Source organism: Homalodisca vitripennis, unplaced genomic scaffold, assembly GCF_021130785.1.
Source record: "Homalodisca vitripennis isolate AUS2020 unplaced genomic scaffold, UT_GWSS_2.1 ScUCBcl_4826;HRSCAF=11234, whole genome shotgun sequence".
NCBI lineage: Eukaryota > Metazoa > Arthropoda > Insecta > Hemiptera > Cicadellidae > Homalodisca > Homalodisca vitripennis.
In genome coordinates, this window is record NW_025780943.1 from 27036 (window position 1) to 47867 (window position 20832).

General features: G+C 32.4%; 1 protein-coding gene across 1 annotated transcript in view; it reads left to right on the forward strand.

Moving 5' to 3' along the window:
- LOC124373106 (intraflagellar transport protein 140 homolog) overlaps positions 1–18332 on the forward strand; it is a 42491-nt gene extending 24159 nt beyond the window's left edge. The window contains exons 5-14 of the mRNA XM_046831499.1: positions 4503–4706; positions 5030–5168; positions 6193–6330; positions 6894–7042; positions 7704–7881; positions 8724–8863; positions 9451–9597; positions 15140–15292; positions 16650–16773; positions 18183–18332. Coding sequence (XP_046687455.1) covers positions 4503–4706; positions 5030–5168; positions 6193–6330; positions 6894–7042; positions 7704–7881; positions 8724–8863; positions 9451–9597; positions 15140–15292; positions 16650–16773; positions 18183–18332 — 1522 coding nt within the window. The remainder of the gene's footprint in view (positions 1–4502; positions 4707–5029; positions 5169–6192; positions 6331–6893; positions 7043–7703; positions 7882–8723; positions 8864–9450; positions 9598–15139; positions 15293–16649; positions 16774–18182) is intronic.
- Positions 18333–20832: the final 2500 nt, after the last annotated feature.

The window sequence follows — 20832 nt, forward strand, 5'->3', positions numbered from 1 at the left end:
CTGCCCTTGCAAGAACACTTTCAATGTGAGAGCTCCAGTCCAGGTTCTCGTCAATCGATAATCCTAAAAATTTTGAATTTGCTACTTGGAAAATATGGCTATCTTTATTTATTGTTACTGTTGGCTTGATTATTTTTTTCATTTGTTTGTGGTTAAATACTATAAAGTTTGTCTTATCAACATTCAAAAGTAATTTATTTGCTTCAAAAAATTGGGCCAAAAGTGATAAGTTAGTGCTGGATGACTCCTCCACTCCCTTTATTGAAGGTGCAGAAATTTTTAGGTTTGCGTCGTCGGCATAAAAACAAAGTTTTCCAGGTTGCCTGATTTTAGGTACATCATTGATATAACAAATGAAAAGTAAAGGTCCCAGTATGGAACCTTGAGGAACCCCATGCTTCACATCTGAAATCGAGGATTTGTAAAGTTGTTTATACTTTGTCCCTTTGTTGTGGGAGAAATATTCCAATTCGACAAATTGTTTTCTATTATTCAGATATGAGTTTAACCATTCAAAAGCTTTACCTTCTACGCCAATTTGTTTTAATTTAGACAACAACAAAACATGAGAAATTGAATCAAAAGCTTTGCTCAGATCCATGAAAACTCCAATTACCTTTTCATGATTATCTATGGAGTCAATAACTGATTCAAGAAATTCTGTGGCTGCGGTTAAAACAGATTTTTCCTTTTGGAAACCATGTTGATTGCTGTTAATTATATTGTTTTTTTCCAAATAAATTTTAAATTGATTGTAAAAAGCACGTTCAAAGATTTTGGAGATTGATGGAAGCAAAGCAATGGGACGATAATTTTCTACGTGGGTTCTGTTCCCTTTTTTAAATAGAGGTTTAATCTTTGCAATTTTCAATTTTTCTGGAAATATTCCTGAAATAAAAGAAGAATTTATTAAGTGAGTGATAGGTTTTATTAGCGATTTCCTGGCTTTCTTAATGAGAACAACAGGAATGTCGTCATATCCAGCACTAAGCTTGTTTTTTAGACTGATCATAATTTTCTCTATATCTTCTTCTGTGACTGGCTCTAGTCTAAATCTAGAAAAATTACAAATAGGTTGTTGTTGAACTGAAGGTCCTGTGGAGCTTGACAAATTAGGCAGTCTAGATTTATCTACTAGATCTGAGAAATATCTGTTTATAAATTCGCTTAAGTTACCAGGGTCTGTACAAAGTTGATTTCTAACCTTAAGCTCTATATTTTTATTACTATTGTTGTTTACACCAACTTCCCTATTAATCATCCTCCAGACAGTGGCATTAACATTCACAGACTTTTCCAACTGACTATTAAGATATTGTTTCTTTTAATGCAGAAGATTTGTCTTAAATAATTTGTTTCTTGATTTTACCTCACTATAAACAAGTGGGCTTTGAAGTTCTCTAGCTAGGCTACTTAATTCAATAATTTCTAGCTTTTCTAATCTGAGCTCATCTGTTAACCACATATTTTTATTCAACTGTTTTCGACTTAAGGTTTTAGGAAAATGGAGGTTAAAGTAGAACAATAAAATACTATGAAAAACATCATATTTTGAAGTAACAGGAGCTAAATATAAGTCTGTCCATGATTCTTGTTGCAATGAATACAAAAATGAATGTGTGTTTAAATCTGAGAACTTTCTAGTATACATTTGAATGGATTCATTGGGATGAACAGTAATTTTACTTTTATGTTTAATAGGGGTATGTAATAATGCTAAGAACTGCCCATCATGGTCTGAGAGTTGAGTATTAATTCCGATTAGTTTGATAAAATTCATATTAATGTTGGTGAAAATGTTGTCTATAGTTGTGGCTGATGACTCCGTAATTCTAGTTGGAAATTTTACTAAAGAGCACATTCCATTAGAAACTAACAAGTTGTTCAGTTTCAATGCACTGTTGGATTGTCCCATCATATCAATGTTTATATCCCCCGCTATTAAAATGTGCTTATTATATCTTTTGTCTACATGTTCCAATAAAACTTCCATACTTTTTAAGAATTCTGGTTCATTTTTTGTTATGGGATTTCTGTACAAGCCCACCACTAATAATTTAGACTGTTTTTCGAGAAAAATATTTTTTATTTCAACCATGCAACATTCAAATATTTCATCCTTCAATAAATATCCAATGTCTGGAATTTTGATTTCTTTCCAAATCACACTTGTTTTGGATAAAATTACTACACCTCCTCCTCTGCAGATTTCTCTTGCATAGCTAGAGTTTAAGACATAACCATTAATATTTAACCTTTGAAGCATCATCTTGGTCATTTTATGCTCAGTTAAAATCACTATATTAGGGTTTATTTCACTCAACGTAATTTCTAAAGATTCTAAGGATGATTGTAATCCTCTAATATTTTGATGGAACAACCCAAATGTGCTATTGCTTACAAAGCTTCCAAAGTCACATGGCTTATCTTTAATGACAGTACATGGATTATTGTAATTACTGTCTGAAACATAATTTAAATTGTAACTACTACCTAGGTGACGCTCCTGTGCACAGGAGGAAGACAGTTTTTTTGAGGTGTAGCTTTCAAAGAGCAAACTGAGGCAGGTACTGCCTGATTTAATGATTCACCACAAACACCATTACTCTGCTTTAGCGCCTCAGAAAATGTGAGGTCGCCCGGTGCCACAAACACATCACTAGCCCGATCCTGTGATTCTTGCTGATTCCTGGATAGCGTCACCAAACTCACTGGAGACCTCACTGCTGCTGGTTGATGTGACTCAAGATTGATGATTTCTGATGGGTGGTTAAGAGCTGGTAAGGTGGGAGCAGTCTTTGTTTTCTCCTCAATAAGGTTCTTCAGTTCCCTGTTAAAATCTTCATGAGATAAACCATTCCTTAGTGATCGAAATGATTTTTGAAAATATGAGACAATGGTAACAGTGGCTCCTGTGCATTGTTGAAATTTTATTACATTGTCTAGAAAGAGTGTCAAACTGACCCTATCACGTACGCAACCCATTGGGGAGCATATCAAGTGCTTCAGATCCCTCCTTTTAAAATTTTGAGACAGGTCAGAAAAAGCAGTGTCATAGTCCTGTTTACTTTGTTTGCCATAATATTTATCCTTAGTTATAAGACTATACACTGTTGCACTGTTTGCATTATCTTGTAGAGCCAGATGGCGTGTTAGGCAATGTGATAGTTTAGGCTGGCCAAATTCCTGTTTGAAGACGACACCCACACCAGCTGACATGTGACGAGGGTCATCCAAGTCCCCGGAAATGCTGTGTGCGAATCCGACAGTTTTGTCATATCGAAAGCGTTTAATAACATCTCTCATAGGTGTTTCAGTAACATTGATGGTATTACAATTCATTTGGGATTCTGTATTTGTTATACTATTGTTTGGTTGTGTATTTAATTTCAGAATATAGTCAACAATCATTGATGCAAGTTTCTTCTTTCCACTGTGATTTAAATTAATGCCTTTTCGGGAGAAGTGAAATCTTTGAAAAGAGTCGAGATCGATAAGACTAACGTTGTTCATTCTAAGAACTAGTTCCCTAATATAGTTGTTTGCCAGAGCTATGTTGTAATGTATCATATGGTCTGGCTGGACATCATATCTAGGAGGAATTGTTGTGATACAGACTGGTCTGTTCTTACACAGGGCAATCCTGTTTCTAAATACAATTTGTACTCTAAATTAATTTTTCTTTTCAGAAAATGTAAATTAAAAATACTTAATTAAATTTAATAAATATTTAACCTGAGAGGATTTTTACATGATGTAAAGTAAATATGTTTTATAATTTCTTCCATAACAAAACTGAATTTTTAGAAACCAATTTGTTATAATTTATAAAAATCTCAAAAGGTTTCCTATTGTTATGAGTAATATAAAAAAATAATTATGTTGGTGTAACATTAAGTGCAATTTTTATAAACTAACTTACATAGTAAAGTTTTGAACATGGGCAAAATTACAATTAATATAGAAATTATTTTTATGAGTCAACGCGTTTTTCTTGATATTAACAAAACGTTATATGTTGAACACTAAATGTGGAATTGGAAAATAACCACTTGTCAATGACAGTGGCAGAACTACAAGGGGAGTGAAGGTTATAAAACCTCTCTCCTTAATTAAACCAATAAAATGAATATAAATTTAGATTTATTCAGATTTATTCTTCATACTCAGTGTGGTGTGCTCTGCAATCAAATTTATCCCCCATTCCCCCCCCCCCAAGACAAGTCATAGTTACGGCACTGGTCAATAATAAATCTGTGTTTTTATTTTACACAGCTATAAAAATAAGAATTCTCACATAAACTGTATTTATATTAGTTCTATAACTAAATGTGTTTAAAATTTAAATCATTTACGGTGCAGAAAGTGTTGTTCTAATCTAATTTATGCTATGAAATTTCATTTCTGAATTTGTTTGGGTTGATGATTAATGATTGAAGTTTCATCTGTTAATAAATAAAATTTTAATAGAAGTTTGTAATACAATATTGATAATGTTATAGAGAAGCGAAGATTCACGGGAAAGCCAAAGACCTAGTGGACTCTATTTCAGACTTTGCTGAGGTGATGTGTGCTCGCACTAATGCTACTGGAACCAGGGTAGCTCTTAGTGTAGCTGGGGCCAATCTGTTGCCTCTACCGAAGATCTACGTTTGGGACATGGAGACAGACAGCATGCTGTGTCATAGCTTCAGCGCACAGGAGAGGTGAGTTGTGTTCACACTAGTGGTACCGGGATCAGGGTGGCTCTTAGTGTGGCCGTGGACAATGTGCTGCCACTACCCAAGATCTACGTTTGGAACTTGGATTTGGATAAAAAAATAGTACTATATAATATTTTGGTATGGTTTTTTTTTGCATGACCTGTAATAAAAGTATCCTTAAGTACATTAATATTATCCCTTATCTTAGTTTTGATTGTAAGAAATTTTGGAATTGGAGATTGGAGTTGATTAATATTTAAATCCTACTATAGAGTAAGCGGCAGTTATGAAGTTGTATGGTTTCGCTAACTCTGTGTGTCTGCCAGCGAAGTGTCGAGGTTTGTGGTGAACCTGTACTGGGACTGTGAGGAGCCCAGACTGTTGGTGTGTGAGACACGACGCCCGACCACGCAGGCTCACTCTGCCTCCGTACTGCGTAAAGTCATTAACCAGCATCCTTCCAGTGTAAGTACTTTACAACTGGAGAATAGTAAATTATATTTGACCTAGTCACTGGCAGTGTAAATATAGTAAAAGCTCCCAATTTTTTTGGATTGGATGGATTTACTTAAAAATGTGCATACCGCTTTATCTGACCCTCAACTTTCAAATTTTATAATGTCTCTATATGTGCTTTTTTCAATTTGGGGGTAAAAACTACCTTTGCATAAAAATAATTCGATAAGTCCAGGTTTACCACTTTTAAAGATTTTATTTATGTTCAGATATGTTGGATAAAGCGCCTTTCAAGTTTTTTAATGTAATTTATAAAATTTAATTACTTTCCTACCCTTAAAACCCTTAAAAAGTACTCCTTTATTTAACAAAAAGTAAAGAAAAAAGTTTGTAGTAGCTTAGAATGAACTGTTGGTGCATTCACAGTGTATTATATTTTTTTTATTGTTTATCAGAAATATTATCACACATTGAAAAGTTGCAACCCTTAAAAGCACCCCTTATAATAAAATATATTGTAATTATATGTATATAATTTTGTTTTTGTACTCTATCTTGATACATGAAGAATTTTTCAAACATTTTCCATAAATGTCAAGTAATTTTGCAGAGCATTTTATACATTTTCTTAAATGAAAAACAAACCTTACTGTAAAAATGTTTTAAAATTATTTTTCTGTGTTGTCTTTAAAGTAGAAAAACAAAAAAATTAATTAAGAACAAGTAGATTTTGGTCTATTTTATTTGTTAATATGTGAGGAATTACATAAAAAATTGATATAATTTTTAAACATTTAACAGTAAAATATAACATTGTGATGATTTATATTTTAATATAAGTTCTGTTTTTTTTAATATAAGGGTAGACCTGCAGTGTAAATATATTGACTATATTGAATGTACTGTATAATGTACAAACATTAATAAAGATTTTTTTGACCTTGAATGTAATAAGGCTAAGAGATTTGTAATTAGGCGTATTTTTAAATGTTACTGTAATATTTAAAAATTACGTTTTCTGTTTCCTGTTTAGATATTAGTAAGCCTGATCACGTCCAGTGAACATGGACTCTTGATACAAGATACAAGATCAATGAGCCAGGAGTTTGTCTCGCTGGTGGCTGTGGACACTCCGAACTACATTGTTCTGAGCAAACCTTCCAATCAGCAGGTGATACAGTTTACTGCTGTTAGTTGTAAGATTTGTACCAAAATCACAGTTAGGTGACTAAAATATGGATTTTAAGAAAATAATTTTTCACTACCAAGTTGTAATGTTAACAAATAGCAGTAAACTTATGGTTAGTCAAGTCATTTTAAACCTAAGACATTTGACTGCGAATCTGAGTTAGAGATAGCACATGCTCAAATCCTGTATGTGACCGTAGCACTTTTTATCAGCATGATTGACCTTGTACTATATAATCTATTAATTTTGTGACACAGAGTCAAAGGATAATCTGTCTGTGTGTCTGTTTGTTTGTCTGTACGATAACTCTTGGTAGAAAGAGGTCTTAAAATTTGGTACATAGCTTACCTTGGTCTCCAAAGAAGAACCCTATTGATTGTGGGGTCAAAAGATCAAATGGCAGATCATCTTTCTATGCAATAACTTATTAGTTAAGTTTGTCAGCTCCTTCAGTACTCAGTTATACCAGTTTATTTAGTAATACAGTGATAATATTAAATGTCTGCCGTATTCTTCATGTAAATAACTATAAGGAATTTTTTCAGAACATATCAGTTGAAAAGATCTTGATGCGAGATTTTGAGGGCTTGGAAAACTGTGATGCTGCTACCAGAAGTGCAGTTATAAAGTTCAGTTTTAGTCTCATCATTGGAGACATCGATCATGCATTCAAAGCCATTCACAATATTCACAGGTAACAAATTCAACATATATTCTCGCATTTATTATTCGCAACATTAATGCCGTCATCATGCCAAATTCAACGTTTTCTCCCATGCTACATGGAAAACAAAACTAGTTATTTTAACTTAAATTTGACGGTTAAATCGTTTAGTTATCTTGAATAGTTTTTAAGTAACGGCCGTTTAAAATCCCGGCATTCTTTTTTGTAGACCCTTTATTAATCTACACTATATTTGTGTTAACAAAATGCTCCATGAACGTGGGCTTATATTTTGTTTTTTATGGTTAAGCTTTTATTACAAGTAGAATAATTTATCACAATTAAGTAAAATTATTTTATTTGAAGAAATGATTTCAGTAAAATATTTTTAGAGTAAGTGATGCATTTAGAAATTTTACAATGATGTATCAATAGTGCAATAATTTCTCCCTTATACCAATGCTGAACAGACTTACTCTCCACCATGATTAGTGTTGGTCCAGAGAGAAGCGTACTTCATTTTATTGATGCTGACTATTTATTATTGAAATAGAAGTTCAAGGAAGTTGAAGTATAATAAAGTTAATGTTAAAATTAGTTCATCGATAGTACAGGAAAATTTTATGTAATTATATTTGTTTAAAATCATAATTTACTTCCAGTGTTACATTATTTCTTGTATTGGGTGTAGTGTGGCAGTGTGGAGTAGCCTGGCACGTATGTGCGTGAAGGCGCAGCGACTGGATGTGGCCCGCATCTGTCTAGGCAATATGAAGGACACGAGAGGTGTGGCAGCACTACGCCAGGCTGAACAACTTCCCGAGCCTGAGGCCAGAGTGGCGGCTCTGGCAGTGCACCTTGGAATGCTGGTAACAATCATACTATAGATTTCTATTTATAGAGTAGTATACTACAAAGTATTCTTTGGAGTTCAGTTTTACACCTAAAGAACTGAAAACATGCTTGCAACTCTGAACAAATGGGATATGCAGCTATTGTCAAACAGTGCAGTGTCTAATGTACGTATCTCCAACATGATCAGCTTGTGCAGGTGAATATGTTAATTAACTCTTTAAGTGCTGGTTTATTTCAGACCTGTACTCTGCCGTGCCTGGGTTTTTGTCCCAAATACCTCATGTGCTGTGTAATAAAAAAAACATTATATATTTTCAACTTAGATAGGCATTATATAACTATACAAATTGTCCTAAAGTTATGAAATCCTGTATTTGTAAGACTTTTTGGGGATGAGTGTAGAGGGAAAGTTTACTAACACTAACTGGTTAGTAATATTATATATATTTTATAGTATTTTAATAATAGACAGAAATACCTATACTATGAAAACAGCAGATAATAAATTCAATGGTCAATGACATGCTTGTTTACAACGCATGGCGTTACAGAGGGTGATAGCGCACAGCACATGGCGGGAGTGATGGAACTGTCTCTTACCCCATCCTTACCCAATAACAAAGGGCTAGTTGGCGCAAAGCCAATAGACAGACAAAGATTTCAGAATGACCTCATCCATCAAGCACGATGATACAATCTTTGTTTTAACCAGGAAAACACGAGGAGTCATCACTTACACGATTCTCGGCCGCAGGCATAGGTATCTGCCTACAGTACTTAAGGGATTGATGGTATTTCTGTTTATAAGTTAATACAAATCCACTATCGAAAAGAGAATCACAGATGTGCTGTACAGGAGGAGGCAGAGAAGCTGTACGCTGTGTGTGGGAGGTGGGATCTACTCAACAGACTGCTGCAGGCTCAGGGCAAGTGGAGAGACGCTGTCAAGCTGGCAGAGGAGAAGGACAGGATCCATGTCCGTCACACCTGCCATTGGTACTTAACTCATTCCTTTTTATGCAAATTTCAAGATCAATTTAATGTGATTTTCTTTTAGGTTTTCATAGTAAACTCTTTTGCTAACTACACTTTACATCAACTACTTTTTATATTTTAGTCACTTGCTTGATTAGACTTTTTTAACCGATCAAACTAATATAATTCCAGTTCTTCATTTTATTCTGCATTTTTACTTTTTTCTTAGATAAATTAAAATTTGGTATCGGAGACTAAAAGTTAATTACATAAAATATCACTTTTTTCCACTATAGATATGTGTACTTTTTCTATGCCTGTGTCAAGTTTTAAATTCCTGTAAATATTGATATTTTATCTTTGATAGTGATAACTACAATTATTGCATTAATTATTTTCAAATTATAAATGTATGTAAAGCTAAACTGTATTGCTTGTGTAGTGTATTATTATTTATTATTAGACTTAATTTATTCGTCAATTTTTCGCTACAATTTTACTTCACCACATATATATATTCATATTATATAGTAATAATTATTATCCGGAAAACATAATATAACTGTGACTGTAAAGTACGTGACATGTAGAGAATAAATGCTGGACAGGTATGGCAAGCACCTGGAGAGCCAAGGGGACCTGGAACGTGCGGCTGAGATGTACAAACGAGCTGACACTCATCGTCACCAAGTGCCTTGTATGTTACTGCACGACTACACAGCATTGGAACGTTACATTACCGCTTCTGGTGACCCGTGAGTGACAGAATATTTTCTCTTGTTCTTCATATTTTATGAGCCTAATGCTTTAACTTTTTTCCGAACAAATATTTAATCCAAATTTTAATTAAAAACATGTTTTGTACTCCTTTAAAGTGGCCTAAATGTTTGAAAATGAAATGATTTATACAATGAATGTGATCCCTCATATGATCTTTTTATAGTTAAAGGTTGAAAAAGCTATGGGGAAGTTGAATCATGAAACGGGGGTTTGGTATATAGCGAGTTCACACAATCTTTCATAACTGCCGTTGTGTGCCCAATTGGGTACTGAGATTTTGTAAAGCGCGTTGTGCGCACGTTGGGGTACACGTTACTATGCATTTATTTCCTTATTGTATTTTTATCGATTGCCTGTCTTGGTGGTTTGTTAAATATGAGCATACGCTTGAAGAATTCCATCAGACTATCATGTACCCCGTAGGGCACACGTTTGCTTAATTCTTTTAAGAATATTTTAGGTACCCCTTGGTGTACATGGAGAAACATTGATAAACATTTTGAAATCATTTTGTTTGTGCAAAATTGTGAAGCCTACATACTTTTCTCAATACATTTGGACATTTAACTTTTTTATTATTATGGGTTTTTTCTATTATCATTATTAATAAATTCGACGGCATTTAAAAAGTCTGGAAATTAGTTGTCAACATGAACGTGTAAAACTAGGCACAGATTTAACTCCACAAATACTAATAAACATGAAAGTTCTTATCAAAAACTTACCTTAAACAATTAAATTAATTACCTTTAAGCCGAGACATTAATGAATTAAATAAATTTGTTAAGCAGGTGCGAGTTTACTACTGGCTTTAATCATCAATTTAAAGAAGTAAGGTAAACAAAATAATGTCACACGGAATTTTGTTCTTATGACTGAGACAGACTAATCTGTCTAATGGAATTTATCCACTACTACCGGATGGGTTTATAACTTAGCTACTTATAAAAAATAAGAAGCATTCACTATGAATGTTTATTATGAATCATTGTAACTCTGTGTTCAACATGATAGGCTTACTTGGAGGAAGTTGCAAAAGACTGTTTTGAGTTGAACATACTGCTGCTTTCTGTCAGTAGCAATTTACCTTCAGTCAGTTGTAAGTTATGTTTCAGTAACATTTATCCAGGCAGTTGATGTTAAGCTATTTAAGTAACCTAAGCTTGATTAGTGTTCACATTATTTTCTGTCCCAATTGAGAGTTTATGTGTTTGTATTAACTGCTCAAGCGTGCAATGGTGGATAGAACCTAATGTAAGTCTGACAGTGGAATTTAAGTGTGAAGTGTTATGAGTTATTCCAAAGAATAAAGTTTAATATTGTTAAGGAATTTGACATTACTCTGTACATTTTTATTAAGAGAGACATAAGCATTAAGAGTAAGATAGGTCTGAGAGTGATGGTGGACTATCTAAATTTTGCAATAAGGATAAGTGTGGTAGAATCATCTTTGGAACAGATGTAATTCTCTGGAGATTCATTATAAAGAGACTCTTGATCAATTTTTTGAATTCGTTTTTGTTGAATATTATTCAAATCTAAACTCAGTATTAGAAACCTTATTTCTCAAAATAGACATAGACATAGACATAGATATTTATTTGTACAAAACGTTCTTTACATGTTTTTTTACAATAGTGAACTGGTACATTGTCATAATATACAATACATACTAAAGCCTTATAGTAATTTTATTATATTACAATAAAATTTAGTCAGAAAAATAACAAACACTTGATTTTTATTTAGAATTAACTAAGGAGGTTTAGCTGTAGTTCATCTATTTCATATATAGCTTTGTCAATAAGAACAGTCTTTAATTCATTTTTAAATTTTCCTATGGTCATTGACTTAAATGTTAAGGGTAGGTTATTGTATAATATCAACCCCGAATACAAAGGGCTTTTTTCATAGAATGTTGAGCGATGGAGGGGTATTCTAAAATTAGCGTTATTTCGAGTGTTATAATTACATGTTGAAATCTTAGATCTTCTATTAGTTGGTCTTTGCTTAAATGGATATAAACCAACAACTCATATATGTACAAACTGGTTAAAGTTAATATTTTTTTATTTCTAAACAATGATTTGCAAGGTGCTTGAAAATGAGAATTTGTCATTATTCGGATAATTCTTTTTTGTAATCTGTAAACTGCTTTAATGCCAGGAGCTAGACCCCATAACACAATCCCATAACTAAGAATTGATTCCACATAACCATGGTAGACAGATTTTAGAACGTCAAATGAAACATTTTCTCTTAAGTGTAAAAATATAAAAGAAATGGATCTTAGTTTTGACAGAAGGTCATTTAGATGAGCTTTCCATTTAAAATTACTATCAATTTTAATTCCCAAGAATTTATGTGAGTCAACTAAATTTGGGAAGTTAAAATTGCCATTTTTATTATTTCTAATACCAAATTTTATTACTTGGGTTTTATCTATATTAAGTTTTAAACCATTGGAATGAAACCAAGAATCCAAATCATCCATCACTTCTGAAAGAGTGATTATTAGTTCTTCACTAGTAGAGCTTTTGATAATAGCTGTTGTGTCATCAGCAAATAATATTAAATCTTTGGTAATAGATCTAGGAAGATCGTTTATAAAAATTAAAAAGAAAAGAGGACCCAAGATAGAACCTTGTGGCACTCCCACACTATTACTTTTCCAATTTGAATACACTTTATTGTAGTTCTCTTGAATAACTGTTCTTTGTTTCCTTTTTGTTAGGTAAGACTTTAGAAGGGACAAACAATTTCCACCAATGCCATAGTCATGTAGCTTTAACAGTAAGACCGAATGATCTACACAATCAAACGCCTTAGACAGATCACAGAAAATACCGGCTGTATTCCGTGACCCGTCCAGACCATGTAATATGCTGTTTGTAAATTCTGTCAAAGCTGATTGAGTATTCATGTTTTTTCTGAACCCGAATTGTTTATCGTAAAAGAGTTTGTTTTTTTTTTTTCAAAGTAATCAACTAATCTAGAGTGAATAATCTTTTCAAATATCTTTGAGAAATTGCTTAGAACTGAAATAGGTCGATAATTATTTAAATCTAACTTCGAGCCCTTTTTAAAAACTGGAGTAACTTGAGAATACTTTAATCTATCAGGAAAAATCCCTTCATTTAAAACATTTGTTGATTATTTGTGTCAATGGTTCTGAAATGATATCAACAGAGATTTTAATTAGTCTTATTGGTATCCCATCCCACCCTACAGAAATTTTATTTTTAAGACCTAAAACACATCTCCTAATCTCATCAACTGTACAAGGTTCAAGATTGTGCAATGCAACCCTCTCTTCAGTACAAAAATTTCTTAATGAATTATGAATTCCTTTTACAGTAGCCTTTGGAACACTAATTTTTGGTACAATGTTAGAAAAATAATCATTAAAAAGTTCAACAATTTGAGCTGGATTACTTATTTCCGTGTTATTTGAATCTATTAAAGTAATTTTATCTTCTCTGTTTTTATTATCTTTACCGAGTACTTTATTCACAACATGCCAGGCAGCCTTGCATTTATTTTCTGAGTTCTGTATAAACGAGGAGTTTGCCCTTTTCTTTGCCTCAATAACTACTTTTTTTTAAATCTTTTTGTAGGATTTAACATAACTTAGAAATTGTATACTTCTACTGAATTTTGATTTCCAGTGAAGTTCACGTTTTCTTTTTGCTGATATTTTTATTCCTTGTGTAATCCAATGTAAAACTACTTTTTTCTTTTCTGTTTAACTTTAACAGTTTTTGGAACAAAAGCAGACTCAAAATGTCTTAAAAAACAAGTTAGAAAGTTATTGTAGCTTTCCTCGGCATTTATATTTGGGCTTACTGTTAAAGCGTCACAATTTTTTAGTGATTCCATAAAAATATTAATTTGTTTACTAGAGAATATCCTTTTCCTTACCAGTATTTCTTTAAAGCCTTGCTTTTTCTATTGTATTTTGTGGGATATTTAAAAAAATCGCATTATGGTCAGAAAGACCTAGGTCAATATTCATTTTGGCTATAACATCATATCCTTTTCTAGTTAATATGTTATCTATACAAGTTGAAGTATTTACTGACACTCTAGTTGGATCACCAAACATACACTGAAAACCATTACATTCAATTATTTCTAAGAATTTGCTGTTTATATCATTTTCTACTATTATATTTACATTAAAGTCACCTACTATTAAGATCGATTTATTCTTTAATACTTTTTCAATTATTAAGAACATTTTCTCAAGTTTGGCAAAAAATATTTTTCTGGCATTATAGTCTGGTATAGTGTAGATAGAAACAATGACTACGCTATGATCAAGAAGCTCAATGCACGAACATTCAAAAATAAAATCTTCATATAAATCAATAAAAAGTTTAATTGGTATATAGGGATAGTGTTTTTCTATTAAAAGACAAGAACCTCCTCTTTGATTATTTTGTCTTACATAATAATCACCTAAAATATAATTATTTAATGAATTTAATATATTTATACACTCATTGTCAAGCCAATGTTCGTTCAGTGAGATTATCTTTATTTTTGATTCTGATAAAAATATATTTAGTTCTGAAATTTTGTCTTGGCTTATACCTCGGATGTTGTAGTGCATTATTAAATTATAGTTTCTAGCATGCATATTATTACTAGCTTTGGAGCATACTAAGTTAGCCTTATGAAGTTGATTTTGCATGTCTTCTTTGGGAAAATTTCTGCTAATTACATTTGGAATTAAAGGCTGGTCTAAGTTTGCCGAGACTGTGTCGTTGTCAAGAAGTTCTAGTTTAAATCTACACTATTACCAGTTACATTTTTGAAGATGTATTAGTGGGAGAGACATTTTGTAACTTTGTAGGTGTCTTAGTGAGAAAGGTGTTTTGTGAAGATGTAGGAGAGTCAGCGAGAGAAATATTCTGTGAGAGTGTAGGTGTGTCAGTGAGGGACAAACAAGATGCAAATGTATCTACACTGAGCCCTATATCACTGAGCACAACAACTTCACCGGAGAGTGGAGACTGCGATGAAGGAGAGATATCTAGCTGCTGTTTTTGCGCCTGGTGCTCAGCTAATTGCTTCCTCAGGGTTCTGACAAACTCGTTGTGTGTGAGGCCTCTCCACAGTTGCCTCTGTGCTGTTGGTTGTTCATACGAGACTATGCAGACTGTTGCTCCGGTAACCTGCTGAAACTCAACAATGTTCTTGGCGAAATGAGATACCTGGATCAAGTCTCTAACACATCCGACTGCAGAACACACCAGTGTTTTGAGATCTTTCGAGATGAAGTCTTCTTGAAGTTTTAGAAAGGCAGCATCATATTCTTGTTTTGTTGGTTTTCCACTGTACTTGTCCTTGGTAATTAGACTATACACTGATATAATAATAACACTGAATAATACACTGAATAATAACAAATCTTTTCTTGACCCATTGAGATTCATTATATTTTAGACTCGTCTATACTTTATTTATCCAGTCAATAATTATGTATAACTATGTGGTGGTCTGTGACTCTAGAGCTCTGATACGATGGTGGGCTCAGTACATGGAGAGCACCGGAGACATGGAGTCAGCCATGAGACACTACACAGATGCTGGTGACAATTTGTCTATGGTGCGAGTCATGTGTTTCCTTGAGGATTACGACCGGGCAGCAGATATTGCTAACAGGTATCCAATATAGTAAACACAACACATTCACAAATCTATCTGCACCTTTACGGTTATCTTTTTAAATTACTTCAAACTTCAGTACAACTACCTATATATACTATTAGATTTGTACACAGTAATATTTTCTGTAACTTAGCAAATTTTTTTCTAGGTAACATGCCAAACTTGTTTGCTTACATCTATCTATTAAAACATGATATTCTTACCGTATTACAGATGTGATCTATGTGTTTGTTCATTTTAAAGTATGATTTATCTGAACCCCTAAATATTTTTTTAAAATTACTCTTTGTATAGCTTGACAAGTACACTGGTTCAAAAGGTACTTTTTGGAATGTAAGCAGTCAGTATTATGGTGTTTTATTTATAGCAATTTGCATTTATATGCTGGTGAATGTACATGCATAACCTTTGATTTGCTACCATTGACAATCAAACTACTATCATCACACCACCTTCACATATTATTGAAATCAATGCGCTTTTTCTTCCCCATAAATGTTATTATGAGATATTAATATTGGCATATCATGAGCATATGCATACTCTTTTTGTGAATAAAATATTTTTGACATTCTGATGAATGGGGACAATTTACATAGCCATTTAATCTCCTTGAGGATGAGGAATATATACAGAATGATTCTAAAATGAGGTGGAAAACTTCAGGAAATAGTTGAAAACATTAAAATATTTAAATAAACTCCTATAAAATTTTTGTCCTAAGTTTCTTAGTTTCCTCTTCATACGTCTTTTTAGCTAATTTTGTTTTCTGTAATACTTAAAAGTGTATGAACATTCAAATAAAGATTCACTTACCAGTGAAATGTTACATAGTTTCTTTATTTGAGTGTGTTTAACCAGGTCCTAAAGTTTTGTAGCTATATTAGGACATAATTAACTTATATAAGTTTGCTTGTTGGTATGTAATTGACTTAGGGGAAACATCACATTTTCCCATTTTAGGACATAGAGGTTTTTCAATATTTTAATGTGTTTAACTAATTCTTGATGTTTGGCACATTATTTTAGAATCACTCTGTGTAATATGCATAACTTACAAAAACAAGAGAGGAATGTCAGTTTTCATTAAGTGACCTTATCACAGATTGTTTTACAGATGATTAAAAGCGTGATGTCAGAAGTGCCGAAGCTCATCTGAAAAGATGTTTTCTAAGGTTGGTCTTTACCGCAGCTTGATTGTAAGCTTCAAAGAAATATTAACCAGTACAATGAAAAAAAGAGTGATCCTGCAGAGGATCGACTATGAATAACAAATATTCTTAATAAGGAAGGCACTAGGCCTACTCTCATGAATTTGAAATATTGTTGTGGTTTTTGTGTTTGGATACAGTTCAGGGGACCGAGCCGCTTGCTACCATCTTGCCAGACAATATGAGAACATGGGCCGCATCCCGGAGGCCATCCACTTCTTTACTCGGGCCACAGCTTATGCCAATGCCATCCGAATATGTAAGGTAAGCACTCATCACATTACTATCAACATGTTCTTGAACAAGTAGATTGCACACCACTAAAATCAAGTTTATGATTTTACTGATTGTACTGATTGCGCTTTAGTATCCGTTATTATTATTTCTGAAAATTAACCACATAGTTAACCAGGTTTGTAAAACTACCTAAATATAAATTTTTATGAAATTACACTACACAAGTGGCATAAATTCTACATTTAAAATTCTGGTTGTTGCCATTTTATAGAAGAAATAATAATCATTGATTGTTACGATTTTTTGAATTTTTCAAAGTTCTTTAAAATTAGGTGTCACTTAAAAGGATTTCAATTTGAAGATCTTTAGTTGATTACACAATGCTCTATTTTTGGAGAATACATGAAATTGTCAAAAACATAAAATAATATTGTTGAAATAAAATTATTTCTTATAATTTTAGTACACATACATAACTAAACATATGTTAAATACTAAATGTTAAAAAATAAATACACAGAAAAATGTGTGTTTTTTTATAATATCCTGAATATTAAATTATTTTTTTTACATTTTACAAATTCCATGAAATGAAATTCAGTTTAGAATGATAAAATATGGTCACGTGAGGATATTTCAGATAATGGTTAAAGATATTAGTGTAAATAGTGGGTATTAAATAATCAATATACATCACTGACAATAAAAACATTCTTCTGAGATGAGCTCGGCAGCCTAATGGAAGGGTAGAAATATAAAGTTTATTAAGGGGACGCTAGTCTATGCATTGTTAAACTAAAATTTAAGCTTAAAGATTGTTGTAGTCATGTAAATCACTGCTTCTTGTATGTTTTTGACAATTACATACATTATTACTTGTAAAAGTATAGAGTAATACTCATTTGTGACTCTGTAAAATGAGTGCTCGTATCATCATCAGAATACATTAGTAGAACATTCTTGCAGATATTCAGGGAAGTCAGAAATCAGAAACACTTTATTACAATATCTTTGAGAAATGTATAACATTAATTTACAATAATTTCATGTCTGTTTTTAATATTTACAATAATAATGTTTACACAAAAGTCACTAGTAAAAATAATAAAGAGGATAAATCCTCGGACTGATCCCTTTGAAATATCTCTTAGAGTTGTTTGGGGTTTAGATCTCTACTTATATAACACTTAACAAAAACTTTTCAACCCATTATAGACTACTTTCATTTTAGTATTATAAACATTTTAATCAATTTCTCTCAACCCATCATATTTTTATTATGATCTTGGGTACCTTTTACCCCCAATCAACCTCCCCCCTGCCCATAACCTTGAATGGATCAATGAGACAGGTTAAAGTACCCAAAGTAGTTGGACAGTGATAGCACTAAACTGATGACGTGTTGTAGTTTAACAGAAAATTGTGATCTGTCGCAGGAGCAAAGTCTGGAGGAGCAAACTATGGTCACTAGCGCTGTCGGCTGGACCCCAGGACCAGTTGGAGGCTGCCCGGCATTTAGCCGGCACTGCGCCAGACCGTGCCGTGTTGCTGTACCACCGTGCCGGCCTCCTACATCGGGCACTTGACCTTGCCTTTAAGTGTGTACCATCCCATCTTACCAGTTCAAAATACACTGAGGTGCAAAAAAAAGTGGGACACTCTATTTTTGTTTGATATCTTTTTTATTTTCTTAGTTTAAACCAACTTGAACACAATATTACTCTCAAGAAATAACCTAAAACACAAAAAATCAAATCAGTTACTTAAACTGTATTATGTTTTAATTTAAAAAAAAAGAAAAATAATGTTTTCATACCCAACAAAAATCCACACAATTGAGTAATAGTGTTCTTTTCAAGGAGGTCTTTTAAAACACTTGGTGGGTTTTATGTTTTCCATTTGAGAAAGTTCAGTACCTCGTATTTCCTCCCCGAGATCTGATGACAGCTTCCAGCTGCCTAGGCATGCTGTCAATCACGTTCTGTAGACCAATATTGTTCCATTCTGCCTGTACAGCCTGTCGAAGTTGATCCAAAGTTAACAGCTCGCCACGTTGACTTCTAATTGCTCTCCCAATCTGGTCCCAGATATTTTCTATTGGATTTAGATCTGGGCTACGTGGAACCCTCCGAAGTTCATTTGCCAGTTCAACAGAAGTTGAAAAACCGATTTCGTAGGCTCAATGAAACAATAAATCGATCATCCCTAGCACTAGTTGCTCGGCTACGACCGGATCCGGGCCTTCTACCATAACTACCAGTTAACCTGAATCGAATAACAGCTCTATTATACTTGAACGTGAAAATCCTGTTATCTCAGCCACCTGACACACGCTATTGCCATTTTCAACTAATGCCACCACTCTAGCCGCATTCACTGATGAAAGAGGCATTTTAAAAGTAAAAAAATGAACTGCAACTTAACAACTACAACTGTATTAGTTACAACCAGAAACAGGAATGAGGATATGGTGGCCAACAGTGATGTACAAAGGTCAAGATTTGGCTTGATAAGAATAGACAAGTACATTATTACAATAACAGACATGCAGAATGAGACTAATGAACAGGTTTGACAAATTTTTATAGAGCAATTAGCGGTTTTCACTTAGAACTGGAACTCAAACACTATATTTATTTACGTAAACACAATTCATGCCCAACAAATTGATTTAAGCTTAAAGGCATTTTAGAAAAACAGTGCGTCCCACTTTTTTTGCACCTCAGTGTAGTTACCATATTTTCAGCATTCAACAAGCTTATTTATTACCAACAATATAACAATTTTTCAAATTATATAAGTCTTATTTATGCATTTTTCTTATAAACAACATAGATTACAGTAACAATATAATAAACATTTCTGTTGTTTGTAAAAATCGTTCTCTTCGATAAATAAAAATATTTTGTAATTGTATGTAAAAATTCCATTATGAACTAACTACCTTATTGTAGGACCTGAATATTTTTCAAATAAAAAGCTGAAAAAAGATGACAACAATATAATTAATTAGAGAACATTTGTTTGTTAGTTTTATGATAACTTTAATGCAATTACTTGTATAGAAATTTATAGAAGTGTAAAACATAGAAATTACAAATCTTAAATTCCAATTCTGCACAAAATTCAGTTTCAAAAACTAACTTCTTGTCTTAGTGTAGAGCACATTATTAATTTTTTTAAAGTAACTTTGAATTAATAATAGAGAGCAAAAATAAATCATCTTTAGTATCTGTAAAGCATAACAAATGATATTTTTCACACGTTTTCTGATTAAAAGGAAATTATGAACTAAATATTACACTAATTTATTGATACCTACAACATGTTAGTAGCAGGAAAGTAATAATATTTAACTGATAGATGTATGAAATGTCGTTTTTACACGTAAAGAAAAATACGTGACACAACAGGCAACGTAATGACTTTGGCCTACATTTATGGGTTCAATATTAAGTAGAAATAATCCTGTAAGTAGAGATTTCTTGAGCACAATAAAAAGTTCATGTAATGGAGAAATTTCTTTTATATGCACTTACAAAATAATGTGCACAGCAATAACTCTTATACATTAAATAATACAATTGAAGACAAAAAGAAAAACATTCTTTAACTGTGAAACATCAGTGCTTTGGTAATCAACTAGTAAAATACCGTGTTTGACACTCTTGACTAGTGTAAATTTAAGTGAGATAAACATTTTTAGTTTCTTTGATTTAATTTTCCTATAAACTAGTTTGATTTTCAAATGTTGAATAAAAACAGTGTTTTCCAAATGAAGGACTTTCTATTGCATCAACATTATGTATATTTTTGTGGTTTTCAATTGCCGTATCTATTCATTATTAAGAATTTAGTATTATAAATGAATTCTTTTCACATGGTGGTTTATTTATTTTTTGGTGTTCTGTAATATATCACAAACTTATCATTCATTCAAACTCATAAAATTTAATCATAAAATACTAAATGTATTATCATAGAGAAATTACCACTAATGAAGTTATTTAAATTCAATTATTTTTCCATTGTTATTAGTTCTTTATATGGTATCTTTTGGTTTAAAAGTAAGTTTAAGTATTATCT